This window comes from Salmo trutta, chromosome 12 (genome assembly GCF_901001165.1).
Source record: "Salmo trutta chromosome 12, fSalTru1.1, whole genome shotgun sequence".
Lineage (NCBI taxonomy): Eukaryota > Metazoa > Chordata > Actinopteri > Salmoniformes > Salmonidae > Salmo > Salmo trutta.
The window spans coordinates 8,977,370-8,997,620 of NC_042968.1; the positions used below are offsets into that span (position 1 = coordinate 8,977,370).

The following is a 20,251-nucleotide window of genomic DNA, read 5'->3' on the forward strand; positions in this document are numbered from 1 at the left end:
AAGGCGTGCTTTGATGTTGTTGTCTCTTATGTGTGTTTGCAGGTGGGAGGCGTTTGTACATTCACTCTGCCAAAACCGTACACAGTTATAGTCACTCACCCTTCTAGATAATATGAAACAGTCTGACCAGGTCTTGTATCTGGAAGTAGCCTACTTCTTTCGCCAATCAGCTTCAGCCAGACGGTGTGTGACTGTTACAAAGTTGGTTTGACTTTAGTCTATCTGTGGGGCTAGTTCGGGACCATCAATATATTACACAATGTAAATGGGAAAATATTTAAATGTTGCAAACCTCTTAGTTCTCATTAAATGCTTTCAATAGTTGTATATGCATTTCTACAATTTATAGTTGGTTTGAGGTTTTTATGTCATTGATATTTGGAGCTATTGACATTTAAAAATCTTGTCCCGTGTATGTACATTGTGTAATTTACTGACGGTCCCTAACTAGCCCCATAGGGATATCCAAATTCAAACCAAATGTACAATGGCCAGTGTGCTGGGCACTACTTGGGTGCTGCCAGCTGAATGAAATAAACCCAACCAAAGGAAAATTGTTAGGCACCCTTCACGCCGTGACATATACTTTTTTCCTAATAATCTCGCAAATCTCAGTTTTGGACGAGACTGATTTTATGACCAAAATGATCATATTTACACTTTGTAGTACATTTTGACACTAGAATAAATGTTTCTGATACATATCGATGCCACTCAGGCCATTTTCAACTAGAGACATAGTTGTTTTGGTTCAGTCTCTCTTTAAATGCATAAATGTAGTAAGTTAAATTGCCACTGTATATTTCAACAAAAGCAGAGACTTAACAAACATTTATTAAGAAGAAACACGAAACAACCAACAGTCAAAATTCTGAGAGTTTATTTAAAGTGGTTGATTTTTTTTCTGTTCCAAGGGTTTGTGTAATAATAATGACAGTAATTACAAAAATGAGAGTACAGATGAACTGTGCGAAGGTGTGTGCATGTGTGTTTGCAAAAATATGAACACAGCAGTTCACTCAAAATCGCCTGACGCCTTTTGAAGTATATATATTATAAAACTAATTGTTTTAACAATACCACTATTATCTTTACAAAGACAATGACTGCATTCTTATGAGCATTCAAGCTCAGCTTTGTATTGTACATGAAACACGTTGAGCTGACAGTCCTCAGTTTACTAGAAAAATAGTTGATTTGTATCTCTCTACTTTTACTAATTGGCACACACAATTGAAATCCACTCATCAATTCTGTTAGTAATACTAATTGGTAGTCAAAAGAAAACTATAACAATCACAACAATGTAAGATGAACATTTTGAATAAAAAAAAAAACTCAAGCATATTAAATGATCTACTGGTTAAGAAACAATCTCAAACAAGGAGCTTTGTCTTGACTCCAGTTGAACTAATGTAAAGGAAAAAAATACAACAAACTCTGGAAAATGTTGCACATCACAAGGTTTAGGTAGATCTAGAACACTGGTGAGGTCAAGGTATTTGTTTCTTGCATAATACAGCATGTCCAGAACTGGAATCTTACTAACATTATGGAAATATCAGAACACAAGCAGGCTAAGTTGCCAGGCCACCGACAGCTGGAAATATGTGAAAAGAATTGTGTTTGTCTACATTTGTGGGATATTTGGTCAATATTCAGACATTTAGCATTTGTTATACTGTTTTTGAAGGAAAGGCCCATTTGACATCTCATAATTCACTTGTGCATATTATGTTTGTTGAAAAAGCAAAGGATATTGCGTAATAAAATCAAACCAATCACTTGTTCAATGTGGACTCATCCACCTTTTTAGTTTTCCTTCCCTCTTCCCTTCTTTCCTGTGGGAAGACAATCAAAAATGATCAAACAATAGGGTCAATTCATCATAGATTCCTTGCTCAATATGACATACTCATTTGTGGATAGGAATGTTACTTTATTACATTACTTAAATGTCTACTTCTTACCTTTGGCCTTTGTCTTGGTCTTTGCGGGGCATGGCTTAGACACCTTGATGGTGGGTTGGCACTCTGCGTTGTACAGGGCCTTTTTCAGGGTTCCAGACCGGTTCTTGGATCCAGTAGCTGTGTCACACTCACCCCAGCTGCCAAACTTATACTTGCAGTCAGCTGAAATGGCACAGGTCAGAAGGGAAAAAGGTTGAGTGTCAGGAACACACCACCATAGAGCTTGCATGGCTACCCAGACTCCTTGCTCTGGCCAAACGCTACGCCACGCCCACATACGTTCGTTTCTTCCCCGCATTGAGTCTGGATCTGAGTACCTCCCCGACCCTTCACCGAATGCAAACACATTCGGGCCATCTGATTGGTCCAGAAACCGATGGTTTGGGCCAGAGCCAGAACACACGTGGGTAAAGCGATGGTTTGAAAATTCGTCATTGGCTTTGATACTCTGATTGGTTAGAGACGATCCAAATGCTGATGACTTTGCTTTGCACAACGCCCCTTGTCCCAACAAACAACTTCAATGATGGCAGTCTCAGAATAAAGTATGTCGTGAACGACAGAGCAGCAGAAGAATTTAGCGTAAGTCGTCAGGCTATCATAGAACAGTCTGAACATAATATCTTCTAAAGAATTTGTTCTATCGTTTTTTGCGGTTATGTCAATTACTAGGTATTTACTAAGAAATTACATGATACAATTCTAATTATGTAGTAATAAGCTATGAATGACATGTTTGCTATATTTTTGATTGACTGACCACCACTTTACACTTTGAGAAATGATATGGCATATCAAGGGAAATGGAATCATCTATCAATGTATAATTTCTACCGCCGAACTCCTTCTTCCAGTTGCAAGGCACTTTGCATTTCAGTTTCCTCATCTGGTCGTTGCAGGTGCCCTCTCTGACACCGACTCCACAGTCTCCGTTGTTGGGCACACAGCTGCCATAGCGCCACTCAGCACAGTCAGAGGCACCACCCTTGGCCCCTTTCCCCTTCTCTGTGAAACAAAAATAGCAAGACGACAGAAATAATATCAGCAATATTACAATTAGTCGTTAGTAAGGACAGGTTTCCAACTGAGGCTTTATGAACCTCATGAAAGGTGCAACTGTCATGCTAATTCTACAACTGTGCATGGCAAATTAAAGCAGTACATAGCAAATCCCTTACCTTTCTTGTTTTTACCTGCTTCAGTGGTGACTATCATCAAGGCCACCAGAAGCACCACAACTGTTGAGAACAAACCCCGCATACTGGAGAGAAAAGAAAAAAAAGAGGGAAAAGAAAAAAAAACATGCCATTACAATTGTGGCACAAGAAATAATGTTGCCATTATGTAGGTTATATTGTGTGTCCTTTGAGGTGAAATCTGCTGTTCCAGAGGTCAAGCTGGTGTTCCTCTGGTGTGTATCTATAATCGAGATGAGAGCTGAAAGAGCACGATCAAGGTCAAATATTGATCGTTTCCAGCTATATCAAACTAATTCACAATGAGTGGTTCTGTACTTTAGAGGTTAAAGGTGAATAAGGGATTATGGTCAAAGAGTAAAACGCAACATGTTCTACAAAATTCATTACATTAAACAGTATTAAAGCTTGACACTCGAGCATGTGAGAGTGAGAACTGGGAAAATACATGTGAGAGGGCTGAAATATTGTATACATTTTGTTCCTATGATCACATAACTCAACTCAAACAAATTGTGAGGAACACAACCAGCAATGAGGATCAATGGGTCATGAGCTACCCAATCCACCATTTCACTTCCCCTTACACAAAACAACACGTTTTCCAACATGAACGCCAAACAAAACACAACATTTTATTTTGTGACAAGCAGTGCCAGGAATATGTTAGAAAACATAAATCTACAGTTGAAGTCGGAAGTTAACATACATCTTAGCCAAACACATTAAAACTCAGTTTTTCACAATTCCTGACATTTAATCCTAGTAAAAATTCCCTGTTTTAGGTCAGTTAGGATCACCACTTTATTTTAAGAATGTGAAATGTCAGAATAATAGTAGAGAGGATTATTTATTCCAGCTTGTATTTCTTTCATCACATTCCCAGTGGGTCAGAAGTTTACATACACTCAATTAGTATTTGGTAGCATTGCCTTTAAATTGTTTAACTTGGGTCAAACGTTTTGGGTAGCCTTCCATAAGCTTCCCACAATAAGTTGGGTGAATTTTGGCCCATTCAACTGAGTCAGGTTTGTAGGCCTCCTTGCTCGCACACACTTTTTCAGTTCTGCCCACACATTTTTCTATGGGATTGAGGTCAGGGCTTTGTGATGGCCACTCCAATACCTTGACTTTGTTGTCCTTAAGCCATTTTGCCACAACTTCGGAAGTATGCTTGGGGTCATTGTCCATTTGGAAGACCCATTTGCGACCAAGCTATAACTTCCTGGCTGATGTCTTGAGATGTTGCTTCAATATATCCAGATAATTTTCCATCCTCATGATGCCATCTACTTTGTGATGTGCACCAGTCCCTCCTGCAGCAAAGCACCCCCACAACATGATGCTGCCACCCCCGTGCTTCACGGTTGGGATGGTGTTCTTCGGCTTGCAAGACTCCCCCTTTTTCTTCCAAACATAACGATGGTCGTTATGGCCAAACAGTTCTATTTTCGTTTCATCAGACCAGAGGACATTTCTCCAAAAAGTACGATATTTGTCCCTATGTGCAGTTGCAAACCCTAGTCTGACTTTTTTATGGCGGTTTTGGAGCAGCGGCTTCTTCCTTGCTGAGCGGCCTTTCAGGTTATGTCGATATAGGACTCGTTTTATTGTGGATATAGATACTTTTGTACCTGTTTCCTCCAGCATCTTCACAAGGTCCTTTACTGTTGTTCTGGGATTGATTCGCACTCTTCACACCAAAGTACGTTCATCTCCAGCAGACAGAACGCGTCTCCTTCCTGAGCGGTATGACGGCTGCATGGTCCCATGGTGTTTATACTTGCGTACTATTGTTTGTACAGATGAATGTGGTACCTTCAGGCATTTGGAAATTGCTCCTAAGGATGAACCAGACCTGAGAAGGTCTACAATTGTTTTATTCAGGTCTTGGCTGATTTCTTTTGATTTTCCCATGATGTCAAGCAAAGAGGCAATGAGTTTGAAGGTAGGCTTTGAAATACATCCACCCGGTACACCTCCAATTGACTCAAATGATGTCAATTAGCCAATCAGAGGCTTCTAAAGCCATGACATAATTTTCTGGCATTTTCCAAGCTGTTTAAAGGCACAGTCAACTTAGTGTATGTAAACTTCTGACCATCTGGAATTGTGATACAGTGAATTATAAGTGAAATATTCTGTCTGTACCACGCTGCCTTACACTCCTCTGTTTCATCAACAAAACAATAAAATACATCGCTGCAAGCAGCAATGGCCGGGGTTCAGCTAGGGGCCCAGTGTGCCACCATCAGAAAAATTTGACACATAGCCCTAACACGAGTTACTTCGGTGCTGTTTACTTCAAAATATGCTAAATATCAGAACTCAAAATCAAATTGATCATGCGATAAAATATTCTTTTGATGTATTTTGGACCATTTTTAACATCTTCTTCTCCTGAACCGCTGGACCGATTGGGACCAAATTTGGTATATAGCATTTATGGATGCAAGACTAGCTGAAACAATATGGCCGCAATGAGCCAATAAGCTTGCATGAATGTTTTTTCCTGTCCAACAGTACCACAATGTGTCCAAATTCAACCATACTTTGCAGGTTAGCTAGGCTGGTCATGTTGTTTGAGGTATGTTTCTGCTAAACCCTTAAAAACAAAGGCACTGGGGCAAACAGTGGCAATGTTTCCCCTTTACAGATGTCAGGTTTAATAGTTCAAAAGAAGAGGGCAGCAACTCACAGATAAAAAATAGCCGTCTATTTCTGAAATGTATGGATGTCTATAAGGGATCCTCCTATCCTGTCAAGTTCTGAGTTTCTATTTATTCTCTGACTTAATTGAGTTAATGTCTATTCTTTCTTCCAACAGTCCCAGAGCTAGCAGCAGGGGATGGATGGCAGCACCAGATCACCATGGTGAAGGCTAACCCACCTGCTGGGAGGTGATAGGGGCTGCCCTGACAGGGAGTGCTCGATGGAAGAGGCTTGGTTTGAAGCCATTCTTCTGTGGGACACAGGGGAACTGCATGTCTCTGCCTGGGTTAGAAGAGCTCAGAGATGTGCCAGGACAAACAGGTCTTGTATTAGTTTGAAGAACACCCACAAAGAGTAACTCAAGAATCTGATTTAAATAACCCAAAACAAGGTTGCCTATAATACCAAATCCTTGATTTTGTGGTGGGAATCTAAAAGTATTTCACGCTTTCCCTTCAAAAGATTAGCGGCCTCGTTCAATCAATCTGCTTCCCAGGGTAATAAAAACAGGAACATTCCTTCCCGTTATGCAAAGAAGTGTTTGGAATATTCTGAAGTTCATTTCTGTGACATACAATCAACATTCAAGGCACAAGATGAGTGTTTTCTGTGCCATAGCCTGTTGGTTATGATTAATTAGGACACATCATTAACGACTGGCAAAATGCACAAATCCTTCTAGTGTCCTAGTGGAACACAAACAAAGAAAACATTGAGAACAGAGAATTGAGATCACACAGCAGCAGGGAACTAAGATGTCACATTCTGGGCTGTTCACAATATGTCATGTGGATGTTACAATGCATCCTCCTACAACACCAACTAAGATGCCAACTGAGCAAACCAAAATTGGTTCTGCCGAAAGTTCCCAGAACATTTGTTAGGTTGTGGCAAATGTTCTCATAATACAACAACTGTCCAGTTGTGCTGATGATTATACAATGTTTGTATGAAACATTTGCTTCATGTCGCAAGAACATTCCCAGAACACATTTCGTCTGTTCTTTAATGGTTCCCAGAATGTTTCATATGTTGTGGGAACAGTCTGATGGGGACATTGTGGGGACATGACAAAAGATCTGTTCCCAAAATGCAAAAACTGTCCACTTTTGTGGATGATTATGCAATGTTTATTTTAGAATGCAAAAAACATTCACCTGATGTTATGCATTTTTTATGTTCTTTAAAAGTCCCTAAAACATTTATTTAAGCAATGGGAATATTGTGGGGATATGACACGACAGGTTCCCAAAACACAAAATCTGTCCAGTTTTGATGACATTTTTACAATGTTTGTATCAGGGTGCACAAAACATTCCCACAATGTTCCCAGAATTATCAAATTAAGTTTTGAACAGTCCATAGAGATTTCTTTCCTGTGTTAGTGTTATCTTACTGTTGAGGAAGTTAGCAATCCATGTAGAAACACATGGCAATTATTTGGAATCACATTACAACTTATTAGACATGTATTGTACAAACAGTTTAACCATATTTTTTCGATAGTCACAAGCAGGGATCAAACCTGGCCTTTAGAGTGTTATCCTTGGAATGAAGCCACTGCGCCACTGCGATGTGACTAATACAGATATAAAGCTGTTTACACCCTTACTCTGATTTCCAGGTTGTGGTCTTTGTCTTTGCAAAAGACAGGATAACAAAATCGGAAAAATAAGTATCCTCTATTATTTATTTCTCTACCAATCTTCTTCATATGCTGTAAAGTTGGGATGTTTTGACTTTTATTTTCCCGACAAACTTGATTTCAGAATTCATGTTCAATTGTTGCCTGGCAGATTGCGGTGAGGTGTACATAGATGTGCATATGTCTTAAGACATATAGCCAAAGTTTGGATCTTAATTTAAGGATCCACTAGAAACATGAACTTCTTTGGGATAGGAGGCGGTATTTTGACGTCCGGATGAAAAGCATGACCAAAGTAAAATGCCTGCTTCTCAGGCCCAGAAGCTAGGATATGCATAGATAGAAAACACTCTAAAGTTTCTAAAACTGTTAAAATAATGTCTGTGAGTATAAAAGAACTGAAATGGCAGGCGAAACCCCGAGGACAAACCATCAAAAATAAAATAAAAATCAGCATACCACTAATTTCAATGCCTGGCACTTTTATAATAGGGCGAAATCGTCCCTGATTGCAGTTCCTAGGGCTTCCACTAGATGTCAACAGTCTTTAGAAAGAGTTTCAGGCTGGTGTTTGGAAAAATTAGGGAGTAGTTGTAGTTTTTCTAGTGGCTCCCATTTTGGCTGTAGTGTTTCCAAGCGCATGGGTGAGAGAGCACGTTCTTTTTGTTTATCTCCGGTAAAGACAATAACGATTCTCTGTCTTAAATGTTATTGTTTATTTGCGTATTAGGGTACCTAAGGATTGATTATAAACTTGATTGACTTGTTTGGATAAGTTTATTGGTAACGTTTGGGATTCATTTTGTATGCATTTTGACGGAAGGAAATCGAGTGGATTATTGACTGAAGCGCGCCAGCTAAACTGAGTTTTTCTGGATATAAAGAAGGAATTTATCGAACAAAAGGATAATTTGTAATGTAACTGGGACATTTTGGAGTGCCAACAGAAGAAGATCTTCAAAGGTAAGGCATATATTATTTCGCTATTTCTGACTTTCATGTCGCAACTCCCTGGTTGAAAATGATTTGTTATGAATTTGTGTGCTGGACGCTGTCCTCAGATAATGGCATGGATTGCTTTTGCCGTAAAGCCTTTTTGAAATCGGACACCTTGGCTGGATTAACAACAAGTTAAGCTGTATTTTGATGTATTGCACTTGTGATTTCATGAAAGTTTAATATTTACAGTAATTTAATTTGAATTTCGTGCTCTGCAATTTCACCGGCTGTTGGCCACGTGGGACGCTAATGTCCCACCTATCCCAAAGAAGTTATTAAGCACCTAGTGGTGCAGCAAAGTAAGTAGCCTTCAGGGCTTGAAGATGGCAGACTGCATGTTCAAATCTACTTCATTACCATTCTTGAAGATGTGTTAGGACAATACCCTTATAAAATATAATGATGTAAGAAGATTGGAATGCCATTTGTTTGAAGGTTTGGCAACTTCATACAGTATAATAATGTTACATTACACATCAATATTAGCAGAACATTGCGGCAATGTTTTCAGAACTAATTGCATTATTGTTGAAGTATGTTTTTAAAACAACTTCTATTGCTCCAATGTTTTATTGCTGAAGTATTTTCAGGGAACGTTATTAGAACCATCATGTCACACTATATCTTTTTTAGACCACTGTGGCTCAGTTGGTAGAGCATGGTGTTTGCAACGCCAGGGTTGTGGGTTCGATTCCCACGGGGGACCAGTACGGAGAAAAAAATGTATGAAATGTATGCATTCACTACTGTAAGTCGCTCTGGATAAGAGCGTCTGCTAAATGACTAAAATGTAAAATGTAATATTCCCTGCTTGTTGTTATGGGTGTTTTGAATAACATATCCATCAACATTAGCAGAACGTTCCTGTAATCTTTCCTCAGAACCACTTCTATTGCTCCCACATTTTGTTTCAGTACTATATCTCAAGCATTGGTAACTAAGGGATCCGTTTGTACAGCACTGTAGATACATACAAACACACAATGTGGCGATGAAGAGTCAGTCACAGTGGTTCTAAGAACATTACCGGAACATGGTGTTATTACATTCCCTGGCAACCTAATGAGAACCTTAGGGGAATGTTCTGTGGTAGTTTTTACAGATGTTGTGAAGAGAATGTGAGGGAATGTTGGGAGAACATTCCAAGGACATAGCCACAGGAAGCAGGGGTGCTGCAGCACCTCCTGATGAATTGAAATAAAAATAAATAAATATATGCTGTATATATAAAAAATAATATATATATATATACAGTACCAGTCAATAGTTAGTACACATTTACTCATACTACATTGTGGAATAATAGTGAAGAAATCAAAACTATGAAATAACACATAGAATCGTGTAGTAACCAAAAAAGTGTTAAACAAATATATTTGAGATTTGAGATTCTTCAAAGTAGCCACCCTTTGCCTTGATGACAGCTTTGCACACCCTTGGCATTCTCTCAACCAGCTTCACGCGGTAGTCACCTGGAATTCATGTCAAGTAACATGTGTGCCTAGTTAAAAGTTAATTTGTGGAATTTCTTTCCTTCTTAACCTCTATGGGACCGGCGGGACGAATTCGTCCCACCTACGTAACAGCCAGTTGAATCCTGTGGCGCGATTTTCAAAACCTTTGTAATGCTATTACTTCAATTTCTCAAACATATGACTATTTTACAGCTATTTAAAGACAAGACTCTCGTTAATCTAACCACACTGTCCGATTTCAAAAAGGCTTTACAACGAAAGCAAAACATTAGATTATGTCAGCAGAGTACCCAGCCAGAAATAATCAGACACCCATTTTTGAAGCTAGCATATAATGTCACAAAAACCCAGAAGACAGCTAAATGCAGCACTAACCTTTGATGATCTTCATCAGATGACACACCTAGGACATTGTGTTATACAATACATGCATGTCTGTTCAATCAAGTTCATATTTATATCAAAAACCAGCTTTTTACATTAGCATGTGACGTTCAGAAAAAGCATACCCCCCGCAAACTTCCGGGGAATTTACTAACAATTTACTAAATTACTCACGATAAACGTTCACAAAAAGCATAACAATTATTTTAAGAATTATAGATACATTACTCCTCTATGCACTCGATATGTCCGATTTTAAAATAGCTTTTCGGATGAAGCACATTTTGCAATATTCTGAGTAGATAGCCCGGCATCACAGGGCTAGCTATTTAGACACCCACCCAGTTTAGCACTCACCAAAATCACATTTACTATAACAAAAATGGTCTTACCTTTCCTGTTCTTCGTCAGAATGCACTCCCAGGACTTCTACTTCAATAACAAATGTAGGTTTGGTCCCAAATAATCCATAGTTATGTTCCATCAGCGACGTTTTGTTTGTGCGTTCTAGACACTATCAGAATGGTAAATCACGGTCGTGCGCATGGCGCATAACGTGACAAAAGATTTCTAAATATTTCATTACCGTACTTCGAAGCATGTCAACCGCTGTTTAAAATCAATTTTTATGCCATTATTCTCGTAAAAAAGCGATAATATTCCGACCGGGCATCTGCAATTAGGTAAACAGCCGAAGGAAAATACTGCACGGGGTCGAATCGGGCACGCGCCTAATTCCATTGTCCTCTGATGGGCCACTTGGAAAAGGCGATAATGTGTTTCAGCCTGAGGCTGCCTCGTCATCGTTCATGTTTTTCCCGGGCTCTGTGAGCCTATTGGAACCGTAGGAAATGTCACGTTACAGCTAAGATCCTGACTCTTCAATAAACAGAAGCAAGAACAACAACACCTTGTCAGACAGGCCACTTCCTGCATGAAATGTTCTCAGGTTTTTGCCTGCCATAGGAGTTCTGTTATACTCACAGACACCATTCAAACAGTTTTAGAAACTTTAGGGTGTTTTCTATCCAAAGCCAATAATTATATGCGTATTCTAGTTACTGGGCAGGAGTCGTAACCAGATTAAATCGGGTACGTTTTTTATCCGGATGTGAAAATACTGCCCCCTAGCCCAAAGAAGTTAATGTGTTTGAGCCAATCAGTTGTGTTGTGACAAGGTAGGGGTGGCATACAGAAGATAGCCCTATTTAGTAATAGACCAAGTCTGTACTATGGCAAGAACAACTCAAATAAGCAAAGAGAAACGTCAATCCATCATTACATTAAGACATGAAGGTCAGTCAATACGAAAAATGTCAAGAACCTTGAAAGTTTCTTCAAGTGCAGTCGCAAAAACCATTAAGCGCTATGATGAAACTGGCTTTCAACAGGACCGCCACAGGAAAGTAAGACCCAGAGTTAACTCTGCTGCAGAGGATAAGTTCATTAGAGTTAACTGCACCTCAGATTGCTGCCCAAATAAATGCTTCACAAAGTTCAAGTAACAGACACATCTCAACATCAACTGTTCAGAGGAGACTGCGTGAATCAGGCCTTCATGGTCGAATTGCTGCAAAGAAACCACTACTAAAGGACACCAATAAGAAGAAGAGACTTGCCTGGGCCAAGAAACATGAACAATGGACATTAGACTGGTGGAAATCTGTCCTTTGGCCTGATGAGTCCAAATTTGAGATTTTTGGTTCCAACCGCCGTGTCTTGGTGAGACGCAGAGTAGGTGAACGGATGATTTCCGCATGTGTGGTTCCCACCGTGAAGCATGGAGGAGGAGGTGTGATGGTGTGGGTGTGCTTTGCTGGTGACACTGTCTGTGATTTATTTAGAATTCAAAGCACACTTAACCAGCATGGCTACCACAGCATTCTGCAGCGATACGTCATCCCATCTGGTTTGCCCTTGGTGGGACTATAATTTGTGAGGAGAGTGATGAGTTGCTGCATCGTGTCAATCTAATGTTTTTATAAAGCCCTTTTTACATCAGTCGATGTCACAAAGTACTATACAGAAAGATGACCTGGCCTCCACAATCACCCGACCTCAACCCAATTGAGATGGTCTGGGATGACTTGGACCGCAGAGTGAAGGAAAAGCAGCCAACAAGTGCTCAGCATATGTGAGAACTCCTTCAAGACTGTTGGAAAAGCATTCTAGGTGAAGCTGACAGAGAGAATGCCAAGAGTGTGCAAAGCTGTCATCAAGGCAAAGGGAGGTTACTTTGTTTAACACTTTTTTGGTTACTACATGATTCCATGTGTGTTATTTCATAGTTTTGATGTCTTCACTATTATTCTACAATGTAGAACATCGTCAAAATAAAGAAAAACCCTTGAATGAGTAGGTGTGTCCAAATTTTTGACTCGTACTGTATATAAATAGATTTTCAACAACATTTGTGAACTAGGCCTGGATTACTCCTTTATGAGTCTTTTGTCAGCACCCAGCACCCCCCACGTCGACATAGTGGTAATTTTAGATAATGTTCTGTGAAGGTTTCCGGTTTGCTGGGAAGTCTAATGCCCGTCGCCCACGCAAATTACTAATCTAACAGCAACATTTGTTTCATTGGTTTGAGCCTGAGCCAATATGTCCAGAAGATGAGCAGGGATCGCAGCCACATCCGCTCACATTGCAGTATGCTCACATTGAACTTTCGCTGCCTGCGGGCAGCCTTGGATAGAAAGGTCAGCCACAGCTGATGAATCAACAACTCACTGGAAAAGTCTGATCCATTAGAGGTTATCACCTCTCTGAACTATGGCCTCGTACTGTGTGAGGCAGAATGCCATAAGTGGCAGCCATCCACACACTACTGAAAGGGAGCTGGTCTACTGGAGAATCTACCAAGGCACTCTCATTTTAGCAGGCAACTTTACAATTGGCTTCTGAAAGTGTTGTTTCTTTACTTGACTGCTCATCAAAAGGACTGCGAATGAAAGCGATACACAATGGCCAGGACAGCCGGCCCTCTGGCACATACACTTACTGCTCCTCTTCAAGCCAATTGATCAAATATTCTGTTGACCCAGTAAATCTGTATTCTGTCCTCAAAAACAGTAATTAATTGTTGATGGCCAGTGAGCATAACTAAACACTCCAAGCAACCAGAAATCTCTGGAAACTCCCCATTCTCAACTCCCACCACTCACTGAATCTCAATCTTTTTGTATCACTTGAAAGAATTATAGAGTTCCATTTTCAAGTAAAAGCTGGCTTGTTTTTTCCGCACCAGCTAGCAGTTCCAATGACATTCTTCCCCTGGTCATAAATGTCGAGGGGCTACTCCAGGCAACACTTTTGTCTTTGATGAAACAACACCCAGCAGGCCTCGTCTAACCCACTGAGCCTTGCCAAGGGTGAGGCCCGGAGCGCCCTCAAAATCTTTTATCGTTCTTTACGAATGCAGACACCCTGTATCAAAACAGAGCCTTTTCCTGGTCTCCTTTCACTCCATTCTAAAGGGCCACTAGACAGATATCCCATGCAGGGTCTTTGTTCCACACATCTGAATGTGAACTTAGCATACTGGGAGAAAGGTCATCTTAAAATACCGCAGCTTACTAGAGCAAGCATGCACAATAATTTGCAAATCAAATAGTCAAATTGGATCAGATACCGTAACGATCATATTTCGATTGACTCAAACGGTGCTTCCTCTTGCCAATAATCTAATAATGGTCCAAGACCACTGTGATCAAATAGATAACATTAGATTTACTAGATCAGTTCTACAACGAAACAACAATAACAACAACACATGGAAAGCAGGACTACACTGAACCCGAACAGCATAAAGCGTAAAAGTCACTCTTGTTTTTACTGCAAAGCAGCATTCCTCGTCTTCTCAGAAAAGTCACTGACCGCAAAAAAAAGGATGGAATGCCCACTAAGAGAGAAGCTGCGGGGTAGAGGGTCACTCTAAAGAAAGACAGTTAACAAAAGACCCAGAATGTCCTGGCCTACTTCAGGAAGGAACACTTAGTGGCCAACAAATGGCTGAATCACATGCTTTATTTGATCAAACATACAAAATATAGGTGGATTCTGGCCGTCAAGGACAAACAGTGCAAGGACAGAATGATTCACGTTATTGACTCAAATAGTACGAGTGTACTTTATCGACTATAACTTGATTGTCGACGGCTAAACATCCTCCCTGCTGTCAGTGACGTGAAAATAGGATCCCTTCTAGTTGAGGCATGGCAGTCATGACAAAATGGCTTATTCTCTAAAAGAGACAGTGGTCTACTTACTTCCCATTCCTTCCTATCTCAACATAACCAATGGCATACTCCATCATACCCATGAGCAGTGAGAGAATAGTAGAGGGGCCACGCACCCACAAATCTCTGCTGAAATCAGGTGGAATGGTGCATTTGAAGCTGTTTTCTCTCCACTGATTATCTGTGCCATTGCCTCAAGGTCCATCTGCCAAGCTCACAGAAGCTCTAAAGCCCCATGCTACCCCTCCTCCATTTCTAAAACCTAACCCTGAGGCACTAGCTGTATCTAGCTTGCCCAATAACTTTCTAAAAGAGACAACAACAAAAAAATACAACTGGGAAAATAACAATGATGACAACAGACTGAGTACTATCTTTTCCCCATTTCATCTCTCTAAGGTTATGTCGCTTTGATCGTTATCTCTGACTGCAAATCATCTTTTGCAGCCTCTTACACAGCCCCTACTTTGGGTCAGGGGGGAGAAAGCAAATGATAGGCGGGGCAGCCATAAATTGTGGTCAGGTAAAAAGTTCCTGGGCAGTTGAAACACAAAAAAAGGAGAACAACTCTTGAGTGGAGTGGATAGCAGAGAATACAAGTACTTGAGGTTCAATGTTCTTATTGTTGAGGTGGGAGATATTTACATTTACTTTGATTTTAGTCATTTAGCAGAAGCTTTTATCCATAGCCACTTACAGTTACTGCTTAAGTGAGGTTTTCAGGTCATAAAATCCATTCATTGGCTCAAACAGAAAGCAAAAGATTTCTGGAACATAAACACAATTCAAATTGTGGAATAAATGGCTACGCTTTACTTTAAGATGAACAAAAACATGTAGAGGTACACTTTCAAACTATGTAGCTTCGCTACATCTGAAATAGTAATAACTAAACATAATAACTTATATAAAACAATATTATTATATTTCGCAGGATTTATCTCAGTTCTTCCAAACTCAAGTATCATAGCTCAAAATAGTTACAGTAATGAGACCCCCCCCTCCCCACACACACACATACTATACTACTGATCATCAACACTAGAATGTGTCCCCCCTGAGGACGTTGTCACACAGTGCAAAATATAGCTGACATAATTACAAAGTTATTCAACTCAAAGCAAAGCCGTTATTACAACAAAACGTAATTTGGCCACAAATTATTCAGAGCCCTAAACAGAACCGCGTGCAATGTTGTAGAATTTAAAAAAAGTTCGTTCAATCGTTGACTTCATATGTAAGATTCAATTAAACGTTTTTGATTCAACGAAAGTTTATGCCAATACGCAGTGCCACTGCGTTTTTTTTGCGCAAATCGCGTGTTTGGGACAAAAGTTGTGTGTTCATTACTGGCAAAAGTTATGAATCTATGCAGTAAAGCCAACACATGGTGCATAAATGATTTAAAGACCATAAAACTAAAAATAACTAAATAAAGAAACATACACACAAATATGTCATCTCAAGAAAAATGACTCCAATTGAGAAATTACACACAAGTCAGTTATTCCCCAGAGCATTCCGATGATGGAGACTATATATTTTAACTATTAAAAGTGAGTAATGATCATCTTGATTTGGGTGATACAAAGTAACATCATTTTATCACTACACATTTGGACAAATACACATATAACTTACTTGTTTCTTGGATCGTACTTCTTGGCGAGAGTTTATGGTCTTACTTTGAGCCACAATAGATTTTTTACAGTCCTCTATTACCTCTATCCCGGCCCGCTTGCTCTTATTTGTCGCCCTCCTCTTTGTTTCTCAAAAACTAGTTTGAGCTGGTAACATTAGGGACACATTAAATTAACCACCTCGTGACATCACCAGCCCACGTGATGATTACGGGTCAAGAGACGCGTAACCCCAACCTCTGTGCACCGCTAGTCTAGGACACTAACTTTTTGAAGTTTTATTTTTGTGAATCCCACGATTTATTATTTCGCAGTCATTATTCTAGTGTTTTTGTTGCTACAAGTCTTTTTTATGCCTGCAAAAAAAACAAAAAAAACATTGATTACTATATTAAATACCCATTCCAATTTGACCACCAGACATTATCACAGAGAAAGGAAAGCAGAATGACATGCTCAGACTACCTACTATAGACAGATAATATTATTCTATGGTGCCTACAGAATGCCTAGGGATGTAATGCATCACAAATGTACCACAGTAAATGCATCACCACCACAGTAAATGATTTACAGGAGGACAGGAGGGATTGAACAATCATTAGACCTAGAATTCTTGGCCATTCCTGGCCACCTCTGATTATGTACCCAGAGAGCTTGTTGTCACACAACAGCTGCCATTAGATAGGGACCCTGGATATGAGCCATTTATAAACACCACGTGTAAGCCAGAGGAGGCTGGTGGGAGGAGCTATAGGAGGACAGCTCATTGTAAAGTGTAATGGAGTGGTGTCAAACACACCAAACATATGGAAACCACATGTTTTGACCATGTATTCAATTTCAGCCATATACAATGAGTCCGTCCTCCTGTAGCTCCTCCCACCAGCCTCCTCTGGTGTAAGCATATGCTCGACCATATGGCAGAGTAACAGTGTGGTGCCTAAATAGGCTGACAGTGTTTTACCAGACATCACCACATTTTCAAGAACTAGATGACTGTACTGAAGAAATACAACTTATACAGTATATGTCTACATGTTATCTAGTATCGATGTACAGTATATCCAAGATGACTCTGTGACCTCGGGCCGTGTGATTGGGTAATCCCAGGAGGGCAGGGGAGGTGAGTCAGGGCCACAATAGCGATCCGACCAGAATCTGAACCACAGATAGGGACATTTCCAATTGCCAGTTGGATAGCATGCCAACAATGAGTCAGAGCTAGGTGGAGAAAACAGCTGTTCAGTTTCACAAATGGACCAGACTGATAAACACACACCCAATACAACATCCAGAAGAAACTAGTCAGTATCCAATTACAGTATTCAATCACTCCAGACGATGCACTACGAATCAGTTCTGACGAACATGACTCATCATTTTCAAACACATTGCAACACAGATGCATTAACTAGCATTTTTACTTTCCTTCAGACATTCTACATACACAAAATGACAGTTTGTCTCACTGGGTTGGACCATCAAGCCTAGGAAGGGGACTCCATTCTTTTCTGGTTGGTGCAGGACAAGACATTATAAGGAAACAAGATAACCTGGTATTAGTCAGTCTACAGTAACAATCATCACCTGCAGTCACCTGAGGTAGATGATAAGAATGAATATGATCTCATAAAAAAATGTCGGGTTATTAAAGAGTAGACTTTTACTGACAGGATGAATAAAATCAACACTCACAAGAAAGTAATCACAATAAATACAGTTGTTTAAGTAACAGCCTTTATTCTTTTTTCCCCTCCAAGCAGACAATAACAAAAACATCCGCCAATAGAAACAAATACACAGATTGATATCGTCAACATTGCACACCAGTCTGTCCATCACATTTTGGTCACTATATCAAGTGAGAGAAAAAAAATATATTTTTTTAATAAAGAAAAATGCATATTGCACAGTTCTCTCTATTTTTTAAGAATTGTGATAGATACTCTTGCCCTGAATTGCACAGCAACTCAAAATAAAGCACAGATAATATATATATATAAACTACCATTCCTTGTTATACTGTAGCTCCTTTAAAAATGAAGTTGTCTGACCCCATTCAGTCACTGTAAGCCCCATGCCTGCCTGCATTGCACTCATTCTAGTGTTTTTGTAGCTACAAGTATTTTTTTATGCTTGCAAATAAAATAAAAAAAACATTGTAAAGAGCACTTTCACTTGTATGTAATTCAAAGACTGTGGATTTCTACTGAAACTTTAAGAATATAGTACTATTAAAATCAGTGGACCTACGGAAATGATGATGGGATAGGGTATCTTTGCAGTAATCGACATGGAAAGTTGGAACGTACCGCATCTTTAGATTAGTATATAAAATATGTTGGGGAATTTGTGTCATTTCAAACAGAACTTATATTTCTGTTGAAGGTTAAGTCAATTGGCGATAACACCTACAGTATGGGAAGTGTTGTCTTGCACACACCATAACCAGACAGAGCTCATGGCACATGAAATGGTGTCTGGTAATAATAGCCATGTATTTTCTGTTCAACGTGAACTATGGGTAAAGGCAGTACACAAAGCTAAGGTGACAAGGTGAGATGTTGAAATGGTTGAGTTAATGTACAGAAAACTACATGACAACAGCAAAACTCATTATGGAGCAATGGACTTCCCAAAAAATATCTTTGCAAGTGCCAGCAAGTCTCTGGGCTAGATTCAAATCTGTATACGCACAAGCGCACACAACTTACGTAAGGCTGAGGCTATTCAACTCAATTTCAAGAGGTCACTTTGTACTACATAAGCTGTTTCGCCTTTCCTCTGCTGTTAAAATATTTTCTGATGAAACTGGTACAAGATGGTAGATCATAGACGATAGAAAGGCACCTTTCACTGGGATATCAAAAGAGGCATGATTATTAATAAATGTGTCACCCCTTAGGTGATGTCAAGATTAATCATGAGCAGTCTTACTTATTCAACAAGTGTCTCTGACTTTTAGAAGGTAAAATGTTTGAGCAATGTTTTCCTCAGTATATTTTGGCTTGTTTAATTCCAGTGGTAGGTTTGGACACAGTGCATTCAGAAGTACTCAGACCCCTTATTCAGACTTTTCACACATTTTGTTATGTTACAGCCTTATTCTAAAATGGATTATTTTTTCTCATCAATTTACATACAATACCCCATAATGATGAAACAAAAACATTTTTGCAGATGTATTCAAATTGAAAAACTGAAATACCTTATTTACATAAGTATTCAGACCCTGTGCTATGAGACTCTAAATTGAGCTCAGGTGCATCCTGTTTCCATTGATCATCCTTGAGATGTTTCTACAACTTGATTAGAGTCCCCCTGTGGTAAATTCAATTGATTGGAAAGGCACACACCTGTCTATATAAGGTCTCACAGTTGAAAGTGCATGTCAGAGATAAAACCAAGCCATGAGGTCGAAGGAATTGTTCCAAGAGCTCCGAGAAAGGATTGTGTCGAGGCACAGATCTGGGGAAGGGTACCAAACAATTTCTGCAGCATTAAAGCACTCCACCAATCAGGCCTTTATGGTAGAGTGGCCAGACGGAAGTCACTCCTCAGTGAAAGGCACATGACAGCCCGCTTGGAGTTTGCCAAAAGGCACTTAAAGGACTCTCAGACCGTGAGAAACAAGATTCTCTGGTTTGATGAAACCAAGACTGAATTCTTTGGCCTGAATGCCAAGCGTCACATCTGGAAGAAACCTGGTGCCATCCCTATGGTGAAGCATGGTGGTGGCAGCATCATGCTGTGGGGATGTTTTTCAGCAGCAGGGACAGGGAGACTAGTCAGGATCGAAGGAAAGATGAACAGAGAAAAGTACAGAGAGTTCCTTGATGAAAAGCTGCTCCAGAGCGCTCAGGACTTCAGACTGGGGGCGAAGGTTCACCTTCCAACAGGACAACAACCCTAAGCAGTTAAGACAATGCAGGAGTGGCTTTGGGCAAGTCTTTGAATGTCCTTGAGTGGCCCAACCAGAGCCCGGA

The 20,251-nt window shown here is 39.9% G+C and overlaps 1 protein-coding gene across 1 annotated transcript; it reads right to left on the minus strand.

Moving 5' to 3' along the window:
- Positions 1–863: 863 nt before the first annotated feature.
- LOC115202874 (midkine-B) lies at positions 864–16,417 on the minus strand. Its single transcript, XM_029767007.1, has 5 exons — positions 16,264–16,417; positions 3,149–3,231; positions 2,805–2,975; positions 1,971–2,132; positions 864–1,841 (listed from the first exon to the last, which is right to left on the minus strand). The coding sequence occupies exons 2-5, from the start codon at positions 3,228–3,230 to the stop codon at positions 1,813–1,815; spliced, it is 444 nt and encodes a 147-aa protein (XP_029622867.1). The 5' UTR covers position 3,231; positions 16,264–16,417; the 3' UTR covers positions 864–1,812.
- Between the last annotated feature and the right edge of the window lie 3,834 nt (positions 16,418–20,251).